Source organism: Gopherus flavomarginatus, chromosome 14 (genome assembly GCF_025201925.1).
Source record: "Gopherus flavomarginatus isolate rGopFla2 chromosome 14, rGopFla2.mat.asm, whole genome shotgun sequence".
In the NCBI taxonomy this organism is placed as follows: domain Eukaryota; kingdom Metazoa; phylum Chordata; order Testudines; family Testudinidae; genus Gopherus; species Gopherus flavomarginatus.
Window position 1 is genome coordinate 24,796,485 of NC_066630.1, and position 22,297 is coordinate 24,818,781.

At 42.8% G+C, this 22,297-nt stretch overlaps 1 protein-coding gene across 4 annotated transcripts in view; it reads right to left on the reverse strand.

Annotated features, from left to right (window-relative positions):
- The window catches only part of SHCBP1 (SHC binding and spindle associated 1), a 96,646-nt gene that overhangs the window by 16,567 nt on the left and 57,782 nt on the right, over positions 1 to 22,297 (reverse strand). For 2 of the 4 annotated variants that reach the window (XM_050923078.1, XM_050923077.1), the window contains 6 exons: positions 13,354 to 13,527; positions 7,664 to 7,872; positions 6,281 to 6,373; positions 3,034 to 3,267; positions 2,769 to 2,937; positions 782 to 902 (listed from right to left, as the gene is read on the reverse strand). In XM_050923078.1, the coding sequence (XP_050779035.1) occupies positions 782 to 902; positions 2,769 to 2,937; positions 3,034 to 3,267; positions 6,281 to 6,373; positions 7,664 to 7,872; positions 13,354 to 13,434 (907 nt within the window). In that variant the 5' untranslated portion in view covers positions 13,435 to 13,527. Of the gene's footprint in view, positions 1 to 781; positions 903 to 2,768; positions 2,938 to 3,033; positions 3,268 to 6,280; positions 6,374 to 7,663; positions 7,873 to 12,462; positions 12,579 to 13,353; positions 13,528 to 15,849; positions 16,370 to 22,297 lie in introns of all 4 variants that reach the window. The other 2 variants (XM_050923075.1, XM_050923076.1) reach the window with 2 other exon arrangements.

Below are 22,297 nucleotides of genomic sequence, written 5' to 3' on the forward strand. Positions count from 1 at the left end.
GTCCACTCTGAAAGCAAATACTTCTTCACACAATGCATGATCAACACGTGGAACTCATTGCAATAGGTTGTTTAGAAGGCCAAAAGTATTCCTGAATTAGATCTGTTTATGAAGGACGTCCATCAATTGCTATTAGCCAAGATGGTCAGGGATGCATTGCCATAATCCAGGTGTCCCTAAACTAGAGCCCTGCAGTGGGACTGGGATCCTGCGGGTCCTGCAGGACCCATTGCCATAATAATGCATTTTACCTGGTCGTGCTATGTTGTGGGAGGAATTGGATGGGGGTGGGGAGGGAGAACAGACTGCTGTAATTTGTAGGAAAATCTCTTATTTTTAAATAAAAGTTTAAATACTTAAATTGAAGCAAGGGATAGAAAGATTTAATGTCTATTATAACAGAAGTTAAAGTACTTTTCTACATGGTTTAAGCAAGATATATGTTTTATTAACCGGCCTTTTTTTAAAAAATAAATAGCCTGGGGGGAATCTGCCTCTCTTGCAGGATATAAGTTTTTGTGAGTGGGAGATGGTATTGTGCAAGAAACAATGTGGGAATGGGTGGAAGTGGGTATTGTGGTGCAGAACAGGAACGGGATTAAAGAAATAGTTCCACACAAGGCTCTACCCTAAACTTCCAACTGCCAGAAGCTTGGACTGGACTCAAAGTTGTCCTGTTCTGTTCATTTCCTTTGAAGCACCAAACACGGATCATTGTGAGAAGATCGGGTACTGGGCTAGATGGACCATTGGTCTAACCCATCTAGCTGGTCTTATGTACCTTCTAGTTCAATTGAGTCAGCAATACAGAACATGCCATCTACAACATAATGACCAGGACAGATGATGACAGTATCTCCTTCATAGCAGGCACTGACAGCTGTCAGTGGATCACTGTGGAACTGTAAAAGAGAAATAAACAGTTAATCAGCTTCATAAAATGAAAGTGAATAGCTTTGAGTTTATGCCAACAGCACTCCCTGTTCATTTGAATGTTGCTACATAGTCAAAATGCTACTGCTTCTGCTTAAAGAAAACTCATTTTAGTGGCATCTATAGAATACAATTCTTTGTGTTCAAACAGTGCTTTGCATGCAAGTATCTCCATGTATTTTTAGAACAGTGAATCAGCCTCAAGACATCCCTGAGAGAACCATCATTCCACTGATAGATGGGAAACTGAGGCAGGTAAAGATTAGTGCCATGTTTTAAAGAGCCTAAATGCAAACCCCAATCTGCCTGTAAATGCAGTGTTGGAAGTTCTGCCCTAAGTGATTTACCCTAGGCCAGTGGTTCTCAACCAGGAGCATGTGTACTCCTGGGGATACTCAGAGGTCTTCCGGGGGGTACATCAATTCATCTAGGTATTTGCTACTTTTACAACAGACTATATAAAAAGCCCTAGCGAAGTCAGTACAAAGTAAAATTTCATACCATGATTTGGTTTTTATTTATTTATGTACAAACACACACACACACACACACACACACACACACACACACACACAGAGAAATGTTAAGTACAATATTTATATTTCAATTTATTTATTTTAGAATTATATGGTAAAAATGAGGAGGTAAGCAATTTTTCAGTGAGTATGCTGTGATGCTTACAAAATCAAACAAGAATACAAAAGTAAGTAGTTTAAGTGAGATGAAACCTGGGGGTACGCAAGACAAATCAGACTCTTGAAAGGGGTACAGTCATCTGGAAAGGTTGAGCGCCACTGTCTAGGTCACAAAGGAAATATGAGGCAGAGGCAGTAACAGCCAAGGGGACAAGGCGGGAGCTAATCTAGACACTGAACTATCCTCTCACTCCTGGAGATGATCCCTCCAAAAAAGAACTCAAGGATACTGCTGTTGCAGTGTGGGATCTGTCTGGCAGACATTTGGTGTTAGTCTCTGAAGTGGGCAGGCTGGCACCTATCACAAGCATGACAACAGGATTCTGCTCTGAACTGTGACTGAAAATGGCATAACGGAGTTCCACATTTATTGCCTCAGTGACTTCCAGATTAAGCATGCTGTTTACAAGTATTAAGATCCTCTTCCAACTGCTCACCCTGCACACTCAACCCAGGATCTGAGAGTTAAACCCGGTTGTTTCCTTTTTGCACAACACCAGTAATAGCTGTTCTGAAGGCCAAAATAAGCTGTCAGGTATCTGGGCAATTAAATGACATATATAACTATATAGAAAGATAGATAAAACTATTTTTACAGAGCTGTAACTGGAATTGAGTAAATAATTCCATTGATTCACAAGGAACAGAATGCAGATGGCTTTAAAAGGTGTGGAAAGCCAAAGCAGTAAAATCATATCTGTCACTGAATTAAGGCAGGACTCAAACTCGAAAGGAATAGATGTGTTGAGAAAGTCTGGGGGAAGGCAGGAGGAAGGAACCTATTTATCAGTAGAACCAGATCTGCTCAAAATTTAAAAGAAAGAAATACCTTTAAAAAGCATGCATCCAGGTATGTTAAAACTCAAAGGAAATATCATGCCTTCCTTAGAATACTTCATTACGAAATTGTTAACAGGAGTGCAGAGAGGAAAGTGCTTGTAAAGGAGTATTTAGCAGTTACAAGTTAAATAAATTTACTGTTTCTTCCACCCTTACTTGTTATTTATATTACAGTTGTGGGATTAAGGTCCTCTCATGGTAAGCTCTGTACAACAGAAGTGAATACTGTGAAAGAAGAAATTAATCTATTGGGGAAGACAGAAAATGGAGGACAGAGAATGAAGACAGCTACTCTTTTACCTGTATTTCTAGTTCTTCATCACAGGTCTCAGGACAAAGCTTCTCCCTGAGCAGAGACTGTAACAGACTTGCCATTATAGTAGAAGACACAACATGAGTGATCTTCGTACCCATTGGACGGGAGCCTTTGGCTTGCAGACCAGTGTGCTTCCGGTAACCAAATACATACCTGAAACATGAGCAATAAACCATCAGTCTTGTCCTGATGGAGAGAATTTCCTAGCTGGTTTCTTCTCCCCCAGCCCTCCACACACAGTCACAGTACCTCAGAAGAGGATTCTCAATGAGCTTCAGGTTTTGCTTCAGATGCTCTATCTCCTCATACAGCTTTAAGCCTTCCACCATGGAGACATTTTCTGCCTCAGAGTCAGAGTCACCGCTTGACAGGCCGCTCCTCAGGTTTACGAACTTCCTGTAGAGCCCCTCACATTGAGACAGCAGAGTGTGATAATCAGCAGTGAGTCCAGAAGGGAGACGATCCTCCAGTATGTCGTAACGCCTACAATTCAAAGTGCAGAAGAGTTGGTGTTCTTCACCTTTCCCAAGCAGAGAGAACCTGATCCAAGGTCTATTTTGATCCATGGGAATCTTTCCACTGACTTAAATGGGCTTTGAGTCAGAAGTGCTGAGCTCCCTGCACCTGTGACACCTCAATTCAAAGGGGCATAGCTGACAAAAAGCTCATCTGTCTAAATATGCCAACCCCCCTTGTTACAATGCACACCCACGATTATTAGATTTGAAAGAGTACACACAGAAAAAGGGAGAGAAATATGTTTTTTAAAATACAAAGATATACTTTTAAAACCCAACAAGAATTATCAGGAGGCTTCAGAGGCAGGTATATTCCCAAGAACTATTTTTAAATCACTACTTAAACACTGACTTGATGGTGTCCTTTTAAAAGCCAATTGAAAACGCTGGCTTTGAAATAGCAAAAGCAGAACTTTATCGAGCAAGAGAAAAAGAAACATAACTCAGGGAAAGAGAGAGTGGCAGCAATTAGAACTGGATGATAGATTTCCTAGAAGATAAAATGTACCATCAAGGAGTCTCATACACAAGAGATGGAAACACTCCTGCAAAGCAGCTCTGCCTAAGTCAGACAGACAGATGATGGTTTGCTGAAAATTCCAGAGTGGTAGTTCTACAGTGATCGCTCCAGAAAAAGGTCAGACAACAATGAAAAGATACTGAAAGCAAAGAGAAGAATCCTTGTTTGTCTTCAGTACAATTAAAAGGGAAGCAAGTTTACCCAGTGTAGATAACTCCATGCCCAGTCACTGAGGGGGTCTTACTGGGAAGAGGAAAACATCCAAGGAAACTAAGGGCCAAGAATTCCCTAGAGCCAAGTTTCAATCACTCAGATGTTCACTAAAGGGCACTTAAGAATGTGCCATAAAGAATAAACAACTGGAGGCAGAATAATAAATAGCTACTTGATTACAACAGACAGACAGTAAAGTGGTACAAAAACTTCACAGCTAAAACAACTATGTGGTTATAGTGTTATAAGATGCAGCATAAGTTGCCTGGCGACAACACGCGAATATACTTCAGAGTAGGTAGGGAACTAAAAATAGTTGATTTTTTAAATGTAATATAGAAAGGTACAATACTTGAAGAAAACAATGAAAACTGTACCTAAGTTGACCCTAAAATGTGTACTCTCAATTTTAAAACTGACCACTCTGTAGATACATACAGCAGAACCTCAGAGTTACAAACATCAGATTTACAAACTGACCAGTCAATCACACACCTCATTGGGACCCAGAAGTATGCAATCAGGCAGCAGAAACAAAAAAAAGGAAAATACAGTACAATGCTGTGTTAAAAGTAAACTACTAAAAAAATAAAAGGGAAAGTTAAAAAAGATTTGACAAGGCAAGGAAACTGTTTCTGTGCTTGCTTCATTTAAATTAAGATGGTTAAAAGCCACATTTTTCTTCTGCATAGTAAAGTTTCAAAACTGTATTAAGTCAATGTTCAGTTGTAAACTTGTGAAAAAACCAACATAACCTTTTGTAACATTTCAGAGTTACGAACAACCTCAATTCCTGAGGTGTTTGTAACTGAAGTTTTGCTGTAAAACGAAATGATTTTACCAAGCTTCAATAAGATACTTTACATAGATTTACCTGTTTTACAAGACCAGAACTTCTATTTTAAAAGTAAATAAAATCACAGATAAAGTTTGCAGTGCGAGGACTGTCTGCTTCAATTAATTTAAGCTCACGGGAGACCTTTTGAATAAGAATGTAAAACATTGCTTGTCTACAGGGATAGAAGATGTTACTGCTACTTATTGGTGCTTATATCAGCGCAGAAGAGCATATAAACTTCAATGTGGCTCAGAGTACAGGCTTTGCTTCAAGCTTGGTGTTGGGAATGAGAAAGGAAAATATTTACTCTTCATTGCAATACAAAGCTGAAACATTATGGTTCCCTTTTGGGTCCTCTCTAAAAATGCTTCTACTCCCATTTCAGCCCATTAACTACCTTTTAAAAAAAAAGGTCTGATTGCATGTGATTAAATTCCAGTTTCATTTGATGCAGTCTTTTTCCTCCAAGGAAAAAAAGCAACTCCCTCCATCTGCCTCCCCATCTGCTGTCAATGTAGAAGCAGAAACACATAAGAAATATTTGTTTCCACATGTAACACTTCCAGACCTCAAAACATTTCCTCCCAATTTGTATGAGCTCAACATGGCCCAGGTATAACATGGAACTGAACTGTCATAATGAATCCATTTCAGAGAATCACCATTTCGGGGTAGGCATCGTATCAAAACCGAATGCAATATGCATTCCTGAATTCCTATTCTAAATAATTATATGCAGAAAAAAGTGATTGAGGAAAACAGGCATGAAAATAATTGACTGATGTATCATCAAATAAGAGTAAAAAGCCTTAGAGAATTCGTAAAGCTACTTTCGAGCTACTCATTTCAGGTATTTAAAAATTAGTTTCTAATATATTTCCAGAATGGGCCCTTGTGCGCTGTTGAAATTCCATATGGCTGGATGGTATTAAAAAGCCAGATTCAGAAAAATCTAATACAAAGTAATCCCACTGAGGCAAGAATACACATGTACTTCAGCATCACTAGTTGTCGTTTTTTTAAGTTTTCCTCTATATTCTGTTCTATTTGGGTTCTTATTCCACACCCATAGCATGTCACACTAGTCTTAATTAGGATTACACTTACATGCTTGAAGTCAAACTAGTCTTATGTTTAAAAGAGTCTATACCTGGTTTTGGAACGCCATCTAATGGAAGGAAGAGGGTTGTGCCAAAAAAAGGCTAAGAAGAAAATAACTGGCAATGAAGTGGTTTGTTTCCCCTGGATCTTTCCAAATACAAGATTTCTAGTGACTGATAGTAATCTGAAGCTGCAACAGCCTTGCTTTGCCAACAAAGTTTTGTATGAATTTTGTTTTGTCAGTCACTACTCCCATGCTGCCTCTTCCAGCACTTTTTAAACTAAATGTTAAAGAAAGTCACTTACAGTCTTAGTCGAGGTTCAACACATCTGACAAAATAATCGAAGTCATCCTCATCCTCTTCATCCCAACTCCTCCAGATGTGCTGGTAGAAAAACCTTTTGAAATAAAGCAAGTAGTTAAGAGTGCACTGTCCATTGATGAATCCAGAGTCACTTTAACAAAAGTTAGGACTGAAAATAGAAATGCAATAAATTGAGGAAGACATCTCAAAATATCACACCTCTCGAATTCGCATATCACCCTCCTCCAGGCTTATTCAGTACACAGAATTTCCTGCTATTCCTTGTCCGCTGTAAACACCATGGGTAAGTTTTCGAAAATGCCCAGAATAACTTAAGAGCATAAGTTCTATTGATTTCAACTAAACTTATGCTAAGCACGTAAGTTACTTTTTGACAAATAGGACTTACATTGCTATGTGACTTTGGTATTTTTGAAAATTTTGCCATACATCACTCCAATTCAAATTCTTCCACTGGCCTCCTCTCACCTTCCACATTAAGTTTAGCATACTCACCCTTCAAATGCTCCTTGTGGGCTTTGACTTTATCAGACATCTATTAACCATTACCAAGGCAGGATCCAGGAGCAGCATCTGGGGTCTCGGCTTCTCACTGGGACATTGTCCTGGAGAGTGAGGCCCCTCACCTTAGTTTTAGAGTTCCAATTCAGTTCTTGTGGCTATTACTAATCAATTTCTCTAAACCCTATGGTGTGTGTACTGGGAGGTGGGGAAAGAGGAGAAGTACAGGAGAAAAAACAAAAGAGCTCTTAAAGAAAGCACTAGAAAATAAGTAGTGTATGTAGATCAGAGATGCAGCAGAGAAACAGCAAATAAGGGAGATGTAATGTGCACACGGCAGGGAAAGAAAGAATGAGATCAGGGAGAAAAGAAGGAAACTGAAAACACTGCAGGGAAAGATACACCACAATGAATTATAGGGGAAAAAAGCAGAAAAAGTGCAGTGAAAGGAGGCTTAGCAAAAGCAAGGAACAGAGCTAGTTACATCTTTTCAACTTAGTAGAAAATTTGGTAATGCACTACAATGAAACCCTGCATGCACCTTTGATTCCTTGTGACATAGCAACACTGGTGTTTTTCTTCTGGTCAGTCAACTTAGCTCTTCGGCTAGCAGCCATCAGGTTTACTTCTAAAGCCCGGGTCAACGTAGCCCCAGAAATGGTCTCAAGAATTCACAGAGATGGGAGTATACCAAAAGCTCTTTCTGACTGAACGCTAAGAACATCTTTTAATATAGGTGCAGGTATGAAACCCATATACATTATTTATTGTAGCTCAGATGTGATGCCTAAACTACCTGACTGCTAAAATTAAAGAAATAATAGTTCAGGAGACAATTAGCCGTTCATGAAGGTTTTCCTACCTGACATGTTCTATGGCCAAGGCTGTCTGGTCAAACTCTCCAGATTCATCAAACACAACCCACAGCTCCTGCACGGGTAACTGATGTTTCTTCAGCTCCAAGAGCTCTTGCATGCACTCCAAGGTAAAGGTGCTAACGTGGGAGTCACACAGGAAGGGCTCACTGAGCCGAACCACTGCTTTCAGAGTGGAATACTCCACATCCACAACCTGATATGAACAACACAGCTTATTAGGGTGGCTTTAGAGAGAACAGTACATACAACCGGAAAAGCCAAAACACCACACATTCAGTCTTATTACAGAAGCCAATCAGCAAATTTATTAAAAGCACGAAGTGTTTTTTAAACACGCTCTATGGCATTTTATTCCAGAGATGTCTGAGCATGCATATTTGAAACTATAACCCCAAAACAAGCTTCACTGCTCAGCAAACATATACATACAGTACTTTCCATCTTCAAAGGACTGTACAAACACTAAGCCTCGTAATGTCCCTGGGAAGACAGGAAGTTACTATCTTCTTTTTACATAGACAAGGGTTAAGGGCCTGATTTTTGGATATGCCAAGTACCTGGCAGCTCCCATTGACTTTACTTGGAGCTGAGGGTGCTCTGAAAAAAATCAGGACCCAAGTGCTTTTCAGCAGCCCACACAGTGGCAGAGCCAGGAATAGCAAGAATTCCTGTGCCCTAATTCCATATTTAGCCCAGTAGGCTGCCATGCCTTTCAGCTGGAAAGTGCTCCAACAGGGACCAAATGTGTCATGGGGAATCCTAAAGCATGTCAATCCCTTCCCTCTAATTTAGGGAGAGGACAAAGCTGATCAAATGCAGGTCTATGTTGCTGGAAAACACGAATAACTTCTGCTCCTCTGTAAAGACAAACCACCAATATGTTTGCATGCTTCTACCTATTTTAAGACTGTAGTTTACTTGCAGTTGTTCTAAGTGTGGGATGGGGATAGCATTTCCCTTTTTACATGAGAGTTAAAAGGTTAAAATCAGGTTCATGTAGAAGGCTCACAAAAAGGCAACGTGGCTCTGATAAGCCTTATGAGGCCCAGCAAAGCAGGGTTCCCCTCCTGCAGACTTTAGCATGGCCATAAGCAGCAAGAGTGCACACATGAGGGGCAGTGAGGAATTATACCTGGATTGGGTAGGGGGGGATTTTACTGATGAAAACCTTAATACGTAGAAAACTGGTTTAGGTTTTACATTCAGATAACAAGGCTGAATTTCTACATCCTGCTCTAGGCTTGCCTCCCTGCGTCCCAGCTTCCATTCCTCTCTGTGCCCACAGTCCCCTACACTGCCATCATAGAATCACAGAAAGGCTGGGCTGGAAGGGGCCTAGAGAGGTCACCAAGTCCATACCCGTGTGCTGAGGCAGGACAAACAATATCAGGATCACATCTGACGGGTTTGTCTAATCTGTTCTTAAAAACCTCCACTTTCCCCATTCCAGTTCTCAACTATTCTTATAGCTAGGAAGTTTTTCCTAGTAGCTCACCTGAATCTCCCTTCTGCAAGCTAAGCAGATTAGTTTTTGTCCTACTCTCAGTGGACACAGAACAATTGATCACTGTCCTCTTCATAACAACCTTCTACAAACTTATGACTCCGTGCCCAGCCCTCTCTTCTGTAGACTAAACATGTCCAGTGCTTTAATTCTTTCCTCACAGGTCATGTTTTCCAAACCTCTCCTCTGGACTCTCCTCAGTTTGTCCACATCTTTAATAAAAGTGTAGCATCCAAAACTGGACACAGGATGTCTTAGGTCATGTCAACACTACAGGCATTATAGCAGCATAGTTATGGCATCATAGCTCTGCCGCTGTCACCTTGTAGTATAAACAAACCCTTCTGTCGCTATAGTCTGTATCACGGTAGGAACTCCGCCTTCCAGAGCAATGAGAGCTAGGTCAACAGAAGCGTTCTTCCATCAACCTAACTGCATCTACACCAGGGGTTAGGTCGGCATAGTTATGGCACTCAGGGGTGCAGATTTTTCACAGCCCGAGCACTGCAGCTGTCGACCTACGTTTTATGCATAGACCAGGTCTTACAGACGACACTTCTGTTAATATACCACAGAATGACACTTGCCTTTTCTGCCACAGCATCACACTGTTGACCCATTCAACTTGTGATCCACTGTAGCCCCCAACTATTTTTCTGCAGTACTGCTGCTTAGCCAGTTTTCTCCCCATTTTGTAGTTGTGCATTTGATTTTTCCTTCTTAGGTGTAGTACTTTGCACTTGTCTTTATTAAAATTCATCTGGTTGATTTCAGACCAATTTACCAATGTATCAAGATTATTCTGAATTCTAATCCTGTCCTCCAACGTGCTTTCAACCCCTCCCAGCATTACTCATATAAAATTTGCTGATGAGACAATCTGTACTCCATCATTCAAGTCATTAATGAAAACATAGAATAATACCAGATCCAAGACACATCCCTGCAAGTCTTGATAAGTCCTCCTAGTTTGACAGCAAGCCACTGATAACTACTCTTTGGGTATGTCTACACAGAAAGACTCCTGCGGCTGACTCATTCCAGCCAACTCAGGCTCGCAAGGCTCAGGGACCCTCCCATCTCACAACAGAAGTCTACACAGCAATGAAACAGCCCCATAGTCTGAGCCCTGTGAGCACAAATCAGCTAGCATGGACTAGCTGCGGGTGTCTAGTTGCTGTGTAGACATACCCTTTGAGTACAGTTTTTCTACCATTGTGCAGTAATTTCATCTAGAGTCTAGACCAAATTTCCCTAGTTTCCCTATGAGCGCACTATGTGGAAATGTGTCAAAACCCTTAATAAAAACAAGATATATCATATCTACTCCTTTCGCCTATCCAGTGACACTGTCAAAGAAGGAAACGAGATGGATTTGTCAAGAGCAAATCACACCAAATCAATCGTGGCTATTTCTTATCCTCTGGGTTTGAACAAACTGATTATGTAATAATCTGTTTCAGTATTTTTCTGGGTATCAAAGTTGGGTGACTGGTCTCCAATTCCCCAGGTCCTCTTTTTTCCTCTTTTTCAAGACAGGTACTATTTTGACCTTCTCTAGTCTTCTGGAACTTCACCCACTGTCCAGGAGTCACCCCTTAGATGTCCCACATCTTCTCTTGATTTGCTTCCTCTCTGATCTCCAAAAGAGCCCCCATTTTTAGACCAGAAACTACAGCTCCGTGTCACCCAGTTACAGTCCTTCAGTCCCCTGCCTCTCTACACAAAGCCACTCCTCCATGTAACCCAGACACTGTTAAACACTGGTGCATTCCAAAGGGGTAGGCAACAGTGGGACATTTTTGCCAGTTAAACTCAGTGCAGAGAAGGCCATATTGTCATTTGGGACGGCTGGTAGTTGCTTCACCCACCTTGGGAGAAACCCCACTGAGGACCACATCATTAGGCATCTGCTCCTAACACCAGGAAAACCCATTTCCTGACCAGAAAATGTGAAGTGCCACATCAGCAAATCCTGAACTACTCAAACCATGACAAAGTCTCATATGGACAGCACACAGCAGCCTGTGCTCTCAGGTCCTGTTTTGCATCTCTCTGCATCCCTCCAGTGGTTCAAATGCCTGCGTGGCCCTAAAGCAGGGGTCAGCAACCTTTGGCACACAGCCCATCAGATAAATCACTGGCAGTCCACAAGACATTTTGTTTACATTGACCGTCCGTAGGCACAGCCCCCCACAGCTCCCAGTGGCCGCAGTTTGCTGCTTCCGGCCAATGGGAGCTGCGGGAAGTGGCACGGGCCGCAGCTTCCCACAGCTCCCATTGGCTGGGAATGGTGAACCGCGGCCAATGGGTGCTGCGGCGGGCCATACCTGCGGATGGTCAATGTAAACAAAATCTCTCACAGCCCGCCAGCAGATTACCCTGATGGGCCATGTGCTGAAGGTTGCCAACCCCTGCCCTAAAGTCACATCCTTGAAGGACTGATACTGTCATTGAAGCAGATCTAGCTCATTACAAAAGACCTCAATACCATACACGTGTTTATATGAAAGAATACTAGAAAAAAATTCAACTCAATACCATCCTTACTAGTATAATATAAAAAGTAACATTCAAACAGAAGAGATGCAATTTCTAAGACCAAGGAAACAGAGAAGGAAAATTCCAGGCTGACACCATCTTTTCTGGTCTTAGAAACTGCAAACTGCAAAGAGTTCCTAGGAGGTGAAATCTATTTAAATTCAGGCTTTTATAGGTTCAATAGTTTTTTGTTCAGTAGAACCAGGTGCAAAACTGACAGATAGAACCAGAGTGCAAATTGTTTTCATAAAGGTCCAGCCAGTAAAATAAATATGCAGCTCGTACAGCTGCAGCTCTGTAACACAAGATAGCCATCCTGTGGATAATTATATATAGTACAGCAGCCTAGCAGACCCAATCAGGGCCCCATTGCGCTAGGCAGTGGATGCACAATAAGACAGTCCTGGCCCCAAAGAACTTACAATCTGCACAGAATGCATTACAATCATGAGGGTTAACAATTAACTGCATCTCATCTGACTGTGGATGGTAAGTTTCTACATGTCACCAGTTCTCCTGCATTCTCATGTCCAAGAGACACTAGCACTGAAGCCACTGCAAGCAGTTAAATGGCTTCTCACCTAATGCTCTATCCTCCACACAGAGAATTAGATGTGAAAAATATGCTATTTTCTATCAGTTCATACACTTTAATTAGAAAGAAGTGATTTGCCTGTTAACAGTGGAGTAAAGTAATGTTAATTCGAGACAAATGTCTAGCAACTGAATTACATTTACCTCGACCAGCACCTCAAACACATTAGTTCGCCAGATTGCTTGCCATCCAGATGGTTCAAGGACTTTCTCTAAGTACTCAGCTGTGAATTCTTTTACCTCAGAGGCCTTGCAGTCAGCTAAAATAAAATTAAAATCACTTACAATATGTATTTATGCAATAAAAGGACAAAAGGAATCAAGTTCATACATGAGCAATTAAAGGAAAGCTGAACATAATGGGGTTTTAGTGTTCCTTCATTATGTCAGAAGTTGTCTTCAATTTTGTTCTGCTCAGTCTTTTTATTATTTGTATTGCTGAAGTGCCTGGGATTCCTAGTCACAAACCAGGACCCCATGGTGCATGGTGCTGTATAAACAGTGAACAAAAAGACAGTCCCTGCCCCCAAACAGCTTAGACCAGAGGACTATAGAGCTACCAAAAGGTGCTCTCAGCCCCCGAAAAGCTTCACAAAAAGAGCAACTGCTCACCTGACTGCCAAAATCTCTCAATTATGCCATTGGAGTTAAGTGGTGAGGAGGGTGGAACGGGACAGTGTTTTAACTAGTCTTATCAAAAATCCCTCCCCCTTTCAATTGTTCAGACTTCAGTCTCTTGAGATGTCAAAATCCACCAGGTCTAGTCCTCCAGCTAAAAGAGTTTGTTATGTCATGATATTTTTAATGTAAAAGTAAAAGTTTAAGGCTGTTCAGAGTCTCAACTCCATCATTAATTGGCCTCTCCTGTATCTCTGGTACTAGTCTAGATCCTCCGTAGTTACCACGCTGTGGATGGAGGATGGTGCAAATTAAAAGGAGAACAAATATATACAGCTTAAAACTGAATCATCAGGAAAAGTCAGCACTACAGAGATCATGACAAGAGGGAATTTTAGAAGCAGAAAGGTCACTCACCCAAAATGTAATCCTGATAGGCTTTAAATCGCTCATAAAACAAAAGGTGATTTGTTTGGAACGTGTCTGGGAAAAGCACATTCCCGTCTGGCACAATCCTTCCTAAAATGGTCCCTGATTTGTCACGACTCCCATAATCACTGCAGCTGTCATCATCATCTTCTTGGAACAACTCTGAAGGGAAAAAAAGTCACCAACCTCAACTCAAGTACTGTTCACTCTTTCATTCCTATCCCAGGGATCTACTGCTAAGTGCAAAATCCATGCATGCCTCCTCTCTAGACCATATGTTAATTTACTGTTGGAGAGGTGGTTAAATAGCTAATTTACTTTTCCATTTTTCAGGGACACACACATTTGCCAAAACAGGGTCTCCCTATCTATTGGATACAGACCCAAACAGGATTTTTAAAACCGAGATGATGCCTTTTTTCCCCATTAGGTGTAGTAGAGAGGTCTGAAAGGCTTTTGCTAATAGAATGGATTTCCCTCACTACTTTTTACATTAGAAATATCAGGATTGGCAAGCCTGGTTTGGCTGGATGACCTCATGGGGCAAGGTCCACCTATTGTATGTAATTTAATATCTCTGCCTTTCAGTTACGAAGTGGATTGTGCACCCTTACATGTGACTATCGACTCGACCCCACCCCACCCCCAAGCGCTCATTAGTCACTGAATAAGATTTAACAAGACATACAAAATCAAACCTAGCTAAAAGTATCTTCCCCTCAAGAGTTCAGTTTTCAGTCTCTAGTGCATGTCAGTTTCACCAGTTCACCTATCACCCCAGGCTTTCTACACTAGAGACTAGAATGTTTTCTAACAACCAATTCAAGCACAAATAGTTCAGTGAGCCCATGCTAGTGATGTCAGATTCTGAGCCAGTGCAGTTTTGTCCAAGTTCCACTGCTCAGCCATTTCAACTCAATGCCTTCTACACAGCTATCGCACAGTTCCCCACAAATCGGCCACAAACAGTGGATTCTGTGAAACTCGAAAAAGCTACCATGATCTGTGGGACCAGGCTTATCTGAACCGTGCTAGTACCATCCACACAAGCACAGACTGAACATGTTCTCATTCTGCTGTAAGCAATGAGGCACAGTGGATAAGGCACCAGACTGCGAGTCAGGAGCCCAGGGTTCCATCCCCAATTTGTCTGCTGACCTGCTATGTGACCTTGGGCAACCACTTCATCTCTGTGCCTGTTTCTCCTCCCATTCTTTTTCTATCTGCCCTGTTTTGACTATACGCTTATGAGGGCAGGTATTGCAGCTTCTCATATATTAGTACAGTGCCTGGCTTAGCGGGCACCGATGTACTAGAACTTCTAGAATGCTGACACATGTAAGCCAGCTGGATCACTTGTGTGTGGACACAGGTCTGTTACAAGTGTTCTATGGAGACCAAACATTCATAGTAAATGTCTATAGTGTAGACAAGATCTGAACTTCTGGAAAAAAACTGACTAAGACCTTAAAGGCCTTTACACATCACAAAGTAGAAGAAAGGGCATTGCCCTTTTTAAAAAACACAGCTTCTGTACATGCATTATCCACACATGGAGTTAATGGGGAACAACTTCACATATAAATAACTTCTAAAGGTTCTTAGCTGCACTGGTGGCCTCAAGCCTGTTAAGGCCCTTCCAGAATGCTACCACCCGCAGCATCCCACCCACATCAATGAGGCCTTCATGTTAGAGCCATATAAACAATTACTGTTTGGATAGGCCCAAACTGCACAGCTGTATGCCAGGTCTTTCCTAGCCAGGAGCACAGGCTATACCTGGTTAAATCATCAGCACATGAGCAATGTGCAATTACAGGTGCCATGGACACAGCAGAAAGCAACAGTCTTTGGGGGAAAAGCGGGAGAAGAGAATCCCCCCTTTCCTACCCACTGGGATCAAAAATGCAAAGGGCCAACCACCACTCAGCGGGTTTTGATGGGTATAGTGAATGGACACAGAGGCTAATGTCCTGGGAAAGGGTTTCAGGCAGACACCCACTGAAACTGAAAAAGAGCTGTGTGTAATCTCAAAACTTCTCTCACAAACAGACGTTGGTCCAGTAAAAGATACTACCTCACCCACCTTGTCTCTCTGACATCCTAGGCCCGACAAGCTACACCACCACAGCATACACTCATTGATACTGTCCCTTAAACTTCAACAATTTTCCTACAGTTTATCACGCTGACAACAACCGTTCGTAACTGAACTAGAGAGTTGGGCGGGGACAGAAAAGAAATGCAGGAGGAAACCTCTAGGACTGGAAAGTAAATGTCAGACCAGGAGGGGCTGAAGGGCAGGTTGCAGGGAAACTACATTCCAGGGGTCGGGGGGAGCAGATCTCGGGTTGGGGGAGTCCGAGGAATTATTGAAGCATAGGGGACAAAATCGCGGGGGGAGGGAGTACAAGGGAAGGCGAGTGTGGGGAGCCAGGGGGAAATGTGCTCCCGGGAAGTATAAACGGGGGCGGGGGAATATACCTTGCTTCAGGCCCTGCACGTTCTCCTGCAGCCCGACACCGCCAGCTGCCGGGGCCAGCTCCGGCCCTTCCCCTCCCTCCTTCTTCTCTTCCTCCTCCCCGGACACCGCCAGCACCGGCTCAGGCTCCCCCTGCGCCATGGCGAACGGCTGCTCCGCGCTCCCTGTCCCGGACCGATAGCTCAGCTCAGCTCGTCCCGCCCAGTCTCGGAAATTTCAAACTTTCCCGGCAGCGAGCCCGTGCCTGACGTAAGCACTGTGGAGAATTCTGATTGGTCGCAAGGAGCAGCGAGCGTTGTGGGAGCCAATCGGCAGCGGGCAGATACCCCGTGGAACGTTGACCTGTGGAAAGTGTCTCAGGATTCCAATCCCCGGGAAGGCAGAAGGCGTCGGGTGGCCGGGGCGGCGTGGGGGCTGCTCGAGGAAGGGGTGCGGTGTGTGCGCTAGGGCTGGCAGCGCCGTGCTGTGCTTTGCACCCACCACAGGGTCCTGTTTCCCTTTCTTTCTAATTCCGCAGTTACCCTCCGTTTACCAGAGCGCATATAATGGCAGTTAACAAAAATGAAATATTAAGTTGGATCAAGCAACTTTCATCCCAAAGTGTTGCACAAACTCATGCCAGGCAGCCAGTTCTGGAGTGGGGACAAAAGCCGAAGGGAGCACAGCAGGCTGTGATCCAGCCTCACTGGGTAGGAATTAAATCATATGTCCAAGATGTGGTGGGTGAGGAAATATCCTTTATTCCAGGGGTTCGCAACCTTTTTCTCTGAGGCCCCCTCTGGATGTGCTATAAAAATTCCAGGGCCCAGCAGGAGGGACCCTGGGCATAGTGTAGTTTGATTTCTATATATGAGAGGCAGGGGCCAGTGGTCCAGGGAAGGAGTGCCATCTCCACCTCATTACTCACCTCAGCAGGCTACCCACCTGTCTGGGTTGGGGGAGCAACCAAAAATTATAACTCAAAGTGGGGGGCTTAGCTCAAAAAGTTTGAAAACAGTTTAGGGCCTGGGACTGAGTGCAGGCGGGGGGTAGTTTAGGGTGCACGGAAGAGGCTGCTAGAGGCTGTGTGCAGACGGAGTAGCTCAAGCTGCAGAGCCCAGGCCACTCTTAGCAGCAGCCTCTGCAGGAGGAGCAAAGGGGGCTGGGACTCAGAAACTGAGGAGCAGCTTCAACCCGGGGCACCAGCAGAAGAGGAGGGAACACTGCGGCTGCCTGCTCCATGGCACCAGAGAGAGCAGCAGCTGCCCCACACTGCCCAGTGTAACAGCAAAAACAGCAGCAAGCACATTTTCCCACAATAGCAGTTACCTACTGAGCCTGCTCAGTAGAACTAGAACCTAGATAGGAAATTCTGCTAGGGAGCTGTTTGTGCCACTACACCAGCAGGGATTGGAGCTTCAGTCCTGCACCTCCCAGCTGCAGCACCGCGGGGGGCGCCGGCAGGGATCTGGGCTTCAGCTCTGTGCCTCTCAGCTAGAGTCCTGCTGGGGGTGCTAGGGCTCGGGACCCGGGGCCCTCTTGAAAGGGCTCGCAGACCTCCAGCTGAGAACCACTGCTTTATTGGAGCAACTTCTGTTGGTGAGAGAGACAAGCTTTTGAGCTGCACAGAGCACTTGTGTAGGACCCTTGGATCTTGGAAGGTATGTTATGGGGGGGTATTGAGCATTGTAGCAGTGGAGATGGGGACCACACACACACCCCTTTTGGCCTTCAAATAAGCTCCCAACCTCGCCAAGCTCATCCTCAGAGTTGCAGACCAGGACTCACCCACTCAAAGCAGCACCACATCCTGCCAGAACAACAGATGCAAAACCTGCATACATATCTCCATTGCTACAGTGATCAATACTCCCCACAACACACATTTCAAGATCCATGGATCCTACACATGCCTATCAAAATATCCACTGAAGTCAGATCTTCAGCAAATCCAAGACAATTGAAAGACATCGATAATATTTATACTAAGAGCCCTGACCATGAGGCTTTTGTAGGGAAATAACACTGTTAGATTACTGACAAAAATTAGTAAATCAGGGTGAAATTCACACCTGTGCAGAGGTCCCATGTACCCTACAAATTCCACTTACGCCCAATGCTGAGATCATTATAGGGATTTAAGGGATGCACGGGCATTGTGCTGGTCCTCTGCACTGGGGTGAATTTCACCCTCAGTGCAGAAATGTCAGACTCATAAGACGACACATTCCTGTCAAATAAAATGTTCATGCTTCTTTCTACGATATCCAGGCGGCAGAGTTTTGCACAAGATGTAATCAGTCTGCTTGGCAGATTAACTAGCAAAGCATTACAGTATTTTAGTCTAGAGGAGAAGAAAACATAAGGGTTTCTCAGAATCAGCCAACAGCTAAGCAACCTCAGCCTAGCCATTCTTTTTTAGGTGTAAGTGGGAAGCGTTTATAATGTGCAGAACATAATGTTCCAAGAGCAACCTGAATTAAAAATTCCAGAGATTTGTACTGATGGTTCCAATTTAAATGTACAGCTGATTGAACAGTTTTGTTATTGCTATAAAAGACCCTCATGGTTAGGGTTCTTCATAAGTTTTATCCAGATAACTAAGTTGTTCCAATTTTTACAGCCCATCTCTGACTTCGCTAGGTTTCAGCATTCTTCTTTCAAATATTTTAATGGGTAGTCTTCTTCTTTCCTATGTTATGTTACTTTCTACCTGCCACCAAAAAAAAAAATCATTTGATACACAAAGGAATTAATGCATTTTGTTGGTTGAATCAAATTCATCCTCACAATAGGGCTTTAGTGGAATTTAACTTGTCCATAAACCTTGAGTTGGCTTCCATGCTCAGGAGTGAATTTCACCCCAAACTCAAAAGCCCTGTATGCCCCTTCTTGATGTGGGCTGCATGTAGAATCTTGGAAAGATCATTTGGGGGTAGATTATTTGATTGTTCCAAAGGACTGGTCAAGAGTCTAGAGTGAATATCTCTGACATTAACAAAGGTTAAATTCAAAATGAGGTGGACAAAGGTAGAGTTAGACAGGAAGAGTCCAGTTACCGAACTGTGGATATAAGCAGGTGACTAGCGCTGGCAAGAGACCTTTTGGACAGGTAGGAACAAAAAGTGAAGAAAAAGGTACCTGAGATAAGAACATAAAACGGCCATACTGGGTCAGCCCACAGGTCAATCCAGCTCAGTATCCTGTCTTCCAACAGTGGTCAATGCTAGGTGTTTCAGAAGGAATGAACAGAACAAGTAATCATCCAAGTGATCCATCCCCCGTTGCCCATTCTCAGCTACTGGCAAACAGAGGCTACAGACACCATCCCTGTGCATCCTGGCTGATAGCCATTGATGGACCTATCCTCCATGAATTTATCTAGTTCTTTTTTGAATCCTGGTATAGTCTCTAGCAAAGAGTTCCACAGATTGACTGTGTGAAGAAATATTTCCTTTTGTTTGTTTTAACCTGCTGCCTATTAATTTCATTTGGTGATACCTATTTCTTGAGTGATGAGGAGTAAATATCACTTCCTTTTTTACTTTCTCCCCACCAGTCATGATTTTATAAACCTCTCATATCCCTCCTTAGTCATCTCTTTTCCAAGCTGAAAAACCCCAGTCTTATTACAGTGGGAAAATGTGCTAGCCAACCAAGAAAAATACTTTCAGAGAGTACCATATGCAGCACTAAAGGCAACAAAAATAAGGGTATCAATGTCCACAGACCATCGGTCACACAGCAAGTTGGTACTTCAGCACAGTTTAATACTGGATGGGACAGTTTTGCTTACAAAATAGTTTTGTAACTGCTACAGCTGTGTTTGCAGGACTGTTTTCCAAATCAGTGTAGCATTCTGCTAATGTGGGCTGGGTTCTAGAAGAGTTACTTCTGGAAATGAAGGCATTTACGCTACACTATTTTGCCAGTGCCTCCTTAAATAACAATAATATATGTTAAGGTTCTTTGCAGACTATTTCCCTTTCCTTGCACTTTGCATCATCCTTTACATCAATGCAAAATGAGTGTAGAGGGTGTGAAATGCTACCAGATCAAAAAGGTAGCATTAGGGGGAAAACGGTAGATATAATATACTTAGACGTCAGCAAGGCTTTTGACACAGTCCCACATGACATTCTATAAGTAAGCTGGAGAAATTTGGGCTTGACAGAACTACCATTAAGTGGATACATAATTGGTTAAACAACCGCAAACAAAGAGTAAGTGTTAATGGAATGATGTCGGATTGGAGGGAGGTCTCAAGCGGGGTTCCACAGGGATCTGTCCTGGGTCCGGTGTTGTTTAACATCTTTACTGCAGATGACACAAAGCTGGATGGAGGGAGGATGCCAACACTTTGGAAGACAGAACTAAAATTCAATGGGAAAGTGATAAAGTGGAGAACTTGGCTATAGACAACAAAATGAAATTTAACAAAGACAAATGTAAGGTGCTACACTTACAGAAAAAAAAAACAAATGCACAAATACAAAATGTGAGGAAGCTGCTTGGCAGTAGCACTGCTGGGAGTTGTGGTGGATCACAACCTGAACGTGAATCAGCAATGCAATGCTGTTGCAAAAAAAAGCAAATGCGGTTTTAGGTTGCATTAACAGAGGCATAGCATGCAAGACATGGGAGGTAATAGTACTGCTCTACTTGGCACTGGTTTGCCCTGAGTTGGTGTAGTGTGTCCAATTTTGGTCATCTATGTATAGAAAGGATGGAAAGGATCCAGAGGTGAGTACCAAAGATGAACAAAGGGATGGAATACAAGCCATGTGGGAAAAGGCTGAAGGATCTGCGTATGTTTGGTTTGGAAAAGAGGAGGCAGTTGCTGTGCTGCACGGAGCAGCCGGCATGAGAAGCGGCTGGTCCCACCCTCTCTGCTCCCTCACCAGGCCCAGCTGCCCAGAATAGGAGCCAAGCATGCCAGGGGACAGACGCAGCAGGAGGACAGAGCACCTCTCCCTTCCCCGTGGCAGGACAATCTGGGGAAGCACTTTAACCCTGCATGCCCCCCCCTCCCAACTAGGGATGTATAATTTAACTGGCTAACCAGTTAGCATCAGTCTTATCAGTTTTGGTTAATTATTAAACTCCGCTGCCACCCTGCACCCGGGATCCTGGCAGCCAGGACCCTGGGTGCAGGGCCGGCAGAACTCCTTAACGGTGATCTGTTTAACTGATAGAATTTTAATAGGTTAAACGGTTACTATTTTAAAATCCTATTTACATCCCTACCCCCTATGCTTCACCTCTGCCTGGGGGTATGTCTACACTTAAAACTCAGCAAGTGGTGCAGGTGCACCACTGTAGCACTTCAGAGTAGATACTATGTACACCCTTCTCCTGTTGGCATAGGTAATCCATCTAGGTCAACAGAAGTATTCTGTTGTGTAGTGCTGTCTACACGTGGGATTAGGTCAGTATAGCTACATCACTCAGGGGCATGGATTTTTCTATACTGATGTAAATTTCTAGTGTAGATCAGACCTGGATATCTATATGTTTATTACTACCCTATATGTGTTTTCTCAAACTCATTGTTTAATTGAGATCACCAAGACCATGGCCCCGATCCTGCAAAAACTTGCACACATGCTTAGCTTTAAGTGTATGCATAGTAGTTCTATTCAGTCCAATAATTGACCACGGCCACAATAAGAAAAAGACCAAAGCTGCAATGCCTATTTATTGTAAATCTCTACTATAATCTTATAATAAAATAAATATAAATATTATGAGAACTAAATATATCTGGTTCTGATCCTGCAAAGACTTAAGCATGTGAATAATTTTACACACCCAGTCCTGATGTCAATGGGACTAATCAGATGTGCAGTCACTCACATGTGCTTAAATTTTTGTAGTATTAGAGCCTTAGAAATTACAATAAATACATCATTTTCAAATAATGCCATTGTTGTAGTATGAAGAGGATAAGGAGTACTTTTTTTTTACAATGAATAATTATTTATTCAAACGTTTTCCAGTATGACATCTTTAACAAGTGTAATGACACAACACAAATATCAAAATCTTATAATAAAAAACAATGGATCTTTTCAAATGTTTTTACAGAGTCAGGGATTTGTTTTGGGAAGAAGGGTTCGCTTTAAATGGCCACAAGGGGGCTACCTAGCATTTCTAATCGTAGTTCAAAAATGTATTTGGATACTAGTCTTTTTTTTTTTTTTTCACATTCACTTTCAGAATGTCAGTTATTTGTGCAACAGCAGCACAACCTTGCTAGCAATTTGAGGACCTGATTCATCATTGCATTACATCACTTTTATGCTAAAGCAGAGCCACTGAAATCAACAGTTGCTCCAGTTTAAGACTGAAAGGAAACAATAGTGGTTCAGGCTCTGAATCTTTTCTACAGTATATCATCTGTAACCCTTTATACTACATTCTGTGCATATCCACCTTGATTTTAACTATGAAATTTTGCTCTCTCAATCA